At 37.5% G+C, this 6713-nt stretch overlaps 1 protein-coding gene across 1 annotated transcript; it reads left to right on the top strand.

Annotated features, from left to right (window-relative positions):
- Positions 1 to 707: 707 nt before the first annotated feature.
- LOC134240509 (uncharacterized) lies at positions 708 to 5233 on the top strand. Its single transcript, XM_062722603.1, has 2 exons — positions 708 to 1373; positions 2957 to 5233. Exons 1-2 carry the CDS (start codon positions 1013 to 1015, stop codon positions 5083 to 5085), a joined length of 2490 nt encoding a protein of 829 aa, XP_062578587.1. The 5' UTR covers positions 708 to 1012; the 3' UTR covers positions 5086 to 5233.
- Positions 5234 to 6713: the final 1480 nt, after the last annotated feature.

Genomic DNA, 6713 nt, shown 5'->3' with positions numbered 1-6713 from the left:
GAAGTACCTGTGATATACTGTATACATTTGAGAAAGTTTGAATGGATGGAACCTCCTGAAGAAATGAGGCATGCATATGAAAATGCTATTTAATTTTTTTTTGTTTAAACTTAGATATGAAATGTTTAAATCGCTTCATCAATCAAGTAAAAAATATGATTGAGTGGAAATATGGCGACAACCGTTCCTGAAAACTAAGTCTGTTATGGTATCAATACAATCTTTGAGATGATTGAACTCTATGTGTTAGTTGTAGGTAAATTAAAAAAAAAAAAAAAAAAAAATATATATATATATATATATATATATATATATATATATATATATATATATATATATATATATATATATATATATATATATATATATATATATATATATATATATATATATATATATATATATATATATATATATATATATATATATATATATATATATATAGGTTTCTAGGTCTGGGTCTCGACTTTTTTAACAGAAAATGGGAAAGGCAGTTATCTGAACTGCCGGTATTATTTTACACAGGTGTTTTAGGGAAAATGCATACAAGCATCGCTACAAATCGCCGCTAGCTTCCCGAGTGATCATGACTGAAGATGTACCTACGTAATGGCCACCCGTAACCGCTACTGACTGGACTCACGGATCAATGACCACAGCAAATGGACAGACGACAAAAGAATTTAAATCTCAAAAAATCGTGTCAAGAATTCGACTTGAAGAGCTCTCAGGTAGATCACAGTACCTGTGATTAACTAATCAGCCAGGTAACTGTCCGGTCTGAGAACCTACCTGGCATCGGTCGATATTAATCAGCCATTCGGATAGATCTCGGCAGTTTTCTATATTGGTTTTGTGTTTGTGTAGTAACCGGAACGTGGATAAATACATGAACTATGCGGAATGTAAATAAGTCTTGACATACATATATAGGTTGATCGGTATATTTTCTACACACGCTGATACATGGTTGCGTACATGTTTATCAATCAATGGAAGATCACTTAAGCTTATGGTGACGGGAAAAGACGCTACTGAGGGGACAGATAGCCGTGTGTCGAGGGGCAGGATGGACCCCCAAGGCGCCCTGCCCCGGCCCCAGAAGGTGTTTATATGGGAAGACAAGCCCAGACTCCTCCGTGATATCCTGTCCACTAGTCGTCTGCCTTTTGTGGCCAAACATCATGAAGGGGATTTAGTTAAATATATCAAAACATGGAAACGTCCCAGCGACATTACCGAGGACCAGATCGTGCACTTTGTAGACACGAAGACTCATCAAATGGTCGTCTGCAAAAAGATGGTCTGGGACCGGAAATCCTCCGAGTACGTGACGGCAAACAAGAGGATGGAGATCCGGTCCAGTGTAAAAGGTAACAGTGGTCATGTATCAATTATTTCTAGAAAACTTTTGTCATTGTGATCATGTTCCTGGCGTATGGGATTCTCTTTATCTTTTTCAGATTTATATAATATAATATAATATATAGACTTTAGCATGCAAAAATATCAATAAATTCTTATTTAATAAAGATACGTAAAATTTTCAAGAAAAACTTGATGACCAGATGGACCCTATGATCTTTCTATAAATATACGCTCTAGATCTTGTATAAATCTGTCAGAAATCGTGATATGGGAGAACACTGTTTTTACTTCTTAGTGGAATTAACAGTGATCAATTTTAAAACTTTTATCTCCAAACAAGTCTCCAGGCTATCTAAATACTTCAGCTATAGCGTGATAAAACCGGTTGGGCTCAATATTGACTACACAGCAAACAGGGTAAAATAAAGAAAGAAAAAAACTGGCGAGTTTTAAATGATTAAAAACAAATTAGCATAATTTTCCAGGCCAACACAAAAGCATTTGTCTGTCAGGTAGGTATAAAAAGTATGAAACACGCAAGTGTTTTATTGCCAAGGATTTTTTTGTACAGATACGGATCAAAGCAATGGTTTTCTCACGATTCATGTATAGATTAATATGGCCAATAAAGAAAGATTCCCTCGGTAGGTTTCATTTCAAAAGAAGTACAAGCATAAAAGAGGAACATCACATAGCAATATGATTCTGAAAAAAAATATTTATTTAGCAGGAACTATCAGAACAGAAGTATAATGTAATCCCTGAATCTCAAGTGAAAGTATAATTAATAGTGTTTAAAGTAGAATGGATATTGTATAAAGTATTATGTTACAATATGTGATACAATGTGGGGCTGGTTGGCAGAGTTAATAATCTTACAAGTTTGACTTGAAACAATTACCATATAACAATTAAAGTTTAGAAGAAAACTTTGCATTATCCATATTGAGTATCACTTCAATCATATCATTTTAAATACACTGTTTAAAAAATCCTGCATATTTTATATATCAATTAGTTCAATCTGTGCGACATCCATTTATAGAAGTCTGACGCCGTAAATCTTTGGTTTTGAGTCCTTATCAAATCTAACTGATAAATTACTGCTAAAGGTCAGCCTAAAACAAAAAAGTGTCCCCCTCATTAAAGTTCAAATCAACTCTATTTGGATATCCGCGATGTTGAAGGGTACCAGGCACCCGTACTTCTTTAGTGCAACTTACCTGTTTTAACTTTTATAGATTACCTTCGTGATCAAGTACTTAGTATTCTCAAATGAGTTCCATATCAGCAAATTCCAGGTATTAATCAGGTGTCAAACAAAGAGCTAACATGTAAAATGACTGCACATTATGAACAAATAAAATCGGCAATATTTTTGTTAACATGACAGTTTTCACAGATCTGGTTTAAATTTCCCCAGCATTAGGATTATTTCAAGCAAATCTAGCAAACCTTAATAAGTGAATGTTTGTTCACATATTGCTGTTTTTACACACAGTTTTTACAGTACTCATAGGATTTTCATTAAAAAGTCTTCTTTTGATGGTTGACCATTCATCAATAAGAAATTTGACATACATTTCAGGTTGGTTTGAAGTTCTGCCAGAGGACGGTCGGCCAGTGGAATATTTTGATTCCATACAAGCGATCGCCAATGTCAAGCCGCGACGGTTCCTGGTTCGAACCTCCGTGGTGGGCTATCAGCTGAGCGTGGACGCTGGGGTGGGGTCGTGGGTGCCGCTCGAGATCTCCCCAGGGCAGGTCCTCACCACTGGTATTGTTTATATGGACCAGAAAAAGAGTAAATCGAATGTAAAGAACTTCTTCAAGAAAATTATCAAACCGGCGAAATATTCTCAAAAGGACCAAGAATTAAAGTATCTCCAGTGTTTTGATTCAAACGCTCAGGAAGTAATGATTCCGCTTATAATGACGGGCGTATTCAGTCCCGTCGGAGATCTAACGAATAATGACTTTGATTCTGTCTACGAACTTCAAGATTTAGTGGCTTCATTCTCGCTCCCAGTGCGAGCGCAGCTTATCCATGCAGATCCCGGCGCATGCTCCTTGCCTAGTGGGTTAGTGATGATAGAAGGAGTACGGGAAGAAGTGACGATTTTGGCGGGGGTTTACCCGGTCAGTGAGGATAGTGAACTAGCTGAAATCCCAGTCAATGCAAAAATCTATTTTAGGAAGGATGTGTCGAAAGGTCATGCTAGCAAACGTAAAACAGACCATATAGCCATGAATACAGAAGAACGTATTTACGAGAATAGTGCGCCTTTAGAAATGGAAGTGGAACTTCCAGTTCGTATCAAAACGAGCAAAAAATCAAAAGGACCAGGTATATTAGATAAACTAAGCCTACGTTCAAAAGCTAAAAAGGAGCGAGCAAGCCTGAAGCAGTTACAGGAAGAAGGTGTGTTTTCTTCCAGACTGACAAAGAGTGATTTTAATTTAGAATCTTGTACGCAGGATGAAGAGGAAGTTAGTGAAGATGATTTACAAAGAAAGACAACAGAGTCCCAAAAACCAGACTACACAGACGAAAACGACCCAGTGTACCGCCCCTCTCAATTTTCGCAAGAGGATGCTACATATCAAAGCAGAAATCTCCCACCCATTCCGAAATCCCCGGAAGAACGAGAACCATTGTATGAAGAACTTCCGGTTGCGCCACGCCCTCCAGTGGATGACATTACTCATGGTCATAAAACTCACACACAGGATGATGATTACATGAGTCCTGCGCAAGTGAGAAGAAACAAGGAGAGAAGTGCCATGTACAGTAAACCTCCCATTGCTCCGAGGAATTCTACAAAGTCCAAAGACCCAATTTATAGATCTCATAAGGAAGACCCATTGGATTTTGACAAATTGTTTCCTTTTACAGAAGACGGGCGTGTAACACAAGTTATTAGGCAGGATACAGAATTTGAGGATGGGCGATCCCTTGCGCGAGATTTTGAAATACCTCAATATCATACAACAATCAACCCAGGGACCACTGTCAGTTCTACTTACCGAGATAGGCGCATGCGTGCAGATGAACATAAAATGGACAGCGATCCATTCAATTCTTTAACCCGAATGCGGTCTCGGTCCCACAAGAATTTGCTGTTGGATGCTAATGCAACAGTTCGTAGTCATAACATGAGACATGTTAACAATGTGATGAGCGTGTTTAATTGTGATGAAATTAACTCTTCTCTCCAGCAGCGAGATCCAGTCTTACCTCACGATTCCGTTCCGCTCCGAGAATTTAACCACCGCCTGTCTCTGTTTGAGCCCGGACAGTACGACAGACGATCTCTGTACGCCACGAGTGAGCCGGGCAGCAGACGATACCAGAGGTCAATGTCATCCACGGGAATCAACGAGATGATGTCACGACCGGAGGAGTCCGTGTTGTCAGGTGACTACGGTTACCACGGCGACAGTGAGTACAGTTACGCGGAGTATGGCGAGGATTTCGATGACGGGTGGCGACCTCCTCTTGACCTGTCTAATCTTAGCGTACAGGAGGTGTCGAGGTCTCTGAGGTATATTGGAATGAAGGACCGGGTGGTGAAGAGGTTGTCTAACGAACAGATAGACGGTCAGTTACTGTGTTCTCTAGATAAAAACCTCCTCCGCGAGGGATTCCCGGAACTGAACGCTCTAGACGTCAAAAAGATAATAGACTTCATCAATGGCTGGCGACCAAAGAAGTAACCCCGTCCATTTATGTGTGAAATGTCTGTGATATATGTACAAAGTGTTTACTGTTATCCTTGCAGCGTTCTATCATATCAGAGATGCGAGTCCATTTATTTGTTTCGATGCTGTGGTCGTGTCATGTATATTTGTAGCTGCAGATCTGTAGCGTTATGGTTTTAAATATTTGTCTTTGACCGTTATGGTCAAAGACAAATATATAAAACCATAACGCTACAGATCTGCAGCTAGTATATTTGGTGTTATTTTATGATACATCAAACTTAATACCACATATCTTATTTTGTCAGCGTTTCAGGTTTGTCTCATGTTAACCATTCTTTGTCTCATTATGATCAGGGTAGTGCATTTATATGACATTCTTGATGCAGCTTTGATTAAATTTGTTTGTATACTTAGGTATAACCAATTTACCAATGTTTTTTTTATTACGAAATTAAATGAAATATTTAGTTTTCACAAGACGTTGTTTTCTCTCTAGATTGAATTTCAGGAGGCAAAGTTATTGTTTTGTTGGTTTCTTTATCATCAGTTGATAATTTTGTCGACTTCTGAAGAGTGTAAAGAGGTTTTGTTATTTAGTACACTGAATACCAAAACTTAATTTGACCTAACTATTTGGGAAACGTGACTTATGGTTAAGTTTGATAGACACAGAGGTATTAGATCTAACATTCAAATGGGTATTATTTACAGATTCTGTTTTCTCCCTTCAGGAATCTGTACTATACTCCCCAGTTGCGTTCATATATCCCTACTATACTCACATTCTCAGATTCTGGTACAATTTGGTTTCTCAGAACTTACAACTAAGACAAAAAACAGTTGATTGTGAAATTCTACAAAACTAATGATTCTGTAAAAATATTTTGCTGTGTTGCATCTAAAACAACTAAAACCATTTTCAATTTAAATCTTTTAAAATTAGAAGCAGAACTAAATCTTGGTCTTAGTCGTAAATGGGCCCAGGTCTATGATCCCCCCTCAAAAAAAAAAAAAAACAGAATTTAAAAACAGTGCGATATAGCAAATGATGGGGATTAATAGCCATTCTCTGTAACCACTTAAACTTCGTTGCCACGCATGGTCACCGATTTTGATGAAACTTCACCCATGCTCAGTACTTGACACCAGAAACAAATATCAAACAAAATTTCGTTGCTATGTGTCTCGGTTGCTATGGCAACAGCCGGAAAAGTTTGAAAAATCGAGATTTTCAGCCACTTTAAATCTTGACTGTGTCTTAATAAAAAGTAGAAAAAGCAAACAAACCATTCTCACAAAAATATGTCACCTTGATGTCACTTATACTGTAAAGAAACTGTTTAGAATATATCTCTGAGTAAGTGGTAACCAAGGGTACATTTGGAATACATTCAAAATGCTGAAATATGCTGAAAAACACTCTGTATTCACTAATGGTAGGTGTTACATGCTCAAACTCAATCAACGACTTAGGAAAAACAATGAAAATGTTTGACCTTAAGTATATAAGTATAAGCAATATTATTCTAAAAATAACTTTTATGGTTGCCATGGTAACACAGTGTAACCATGCAAAACCAGTAACTAAGATTGGGTTAATGCTACTGTCTTGAGGAAAAACATGAAAATTCAAGACTGGC

Source organism: Saccostrea cucullata, unplaced genomic scaffold, assembly GCF_032062105.1.
Source record: "Saccostrea cucullata isolate Sc308-1 unplaced genomic scaffold, CSIRO_AGI_Scuc_v1 ctg175, whole genome shotgun sequence".
Taxonomy (NCBI): domain Eukaryota; kingdom Metazoa; phylum Mollusca; class Bivalvia; order Ostreida; family Ostreidae; genus Saccostrea; species Saccostrea cuccullata.
This window is presented reverse-complemented; position numbering and strand designations above follow the sequence as displayed.

What these genes read in the sequence shown, in the direction of transcription:
- LOC134240509 (XM_062722603.1), top strand. Translation starts at nt 1,013, where the DNA reads ATGGTGACGGGAAAAGACGCTACTGAGGGGACAGATAGCCGTGTGTCG. An exon ending in GATCCGGTCCAGTGTAAAAG is followed by an intron (nt 1,374 to 2,956) that starts GTAACAGTGGTC and finishes CATACATTTCAG; the next exon opens with GTTGGTTTGAAGTTCTGCCA.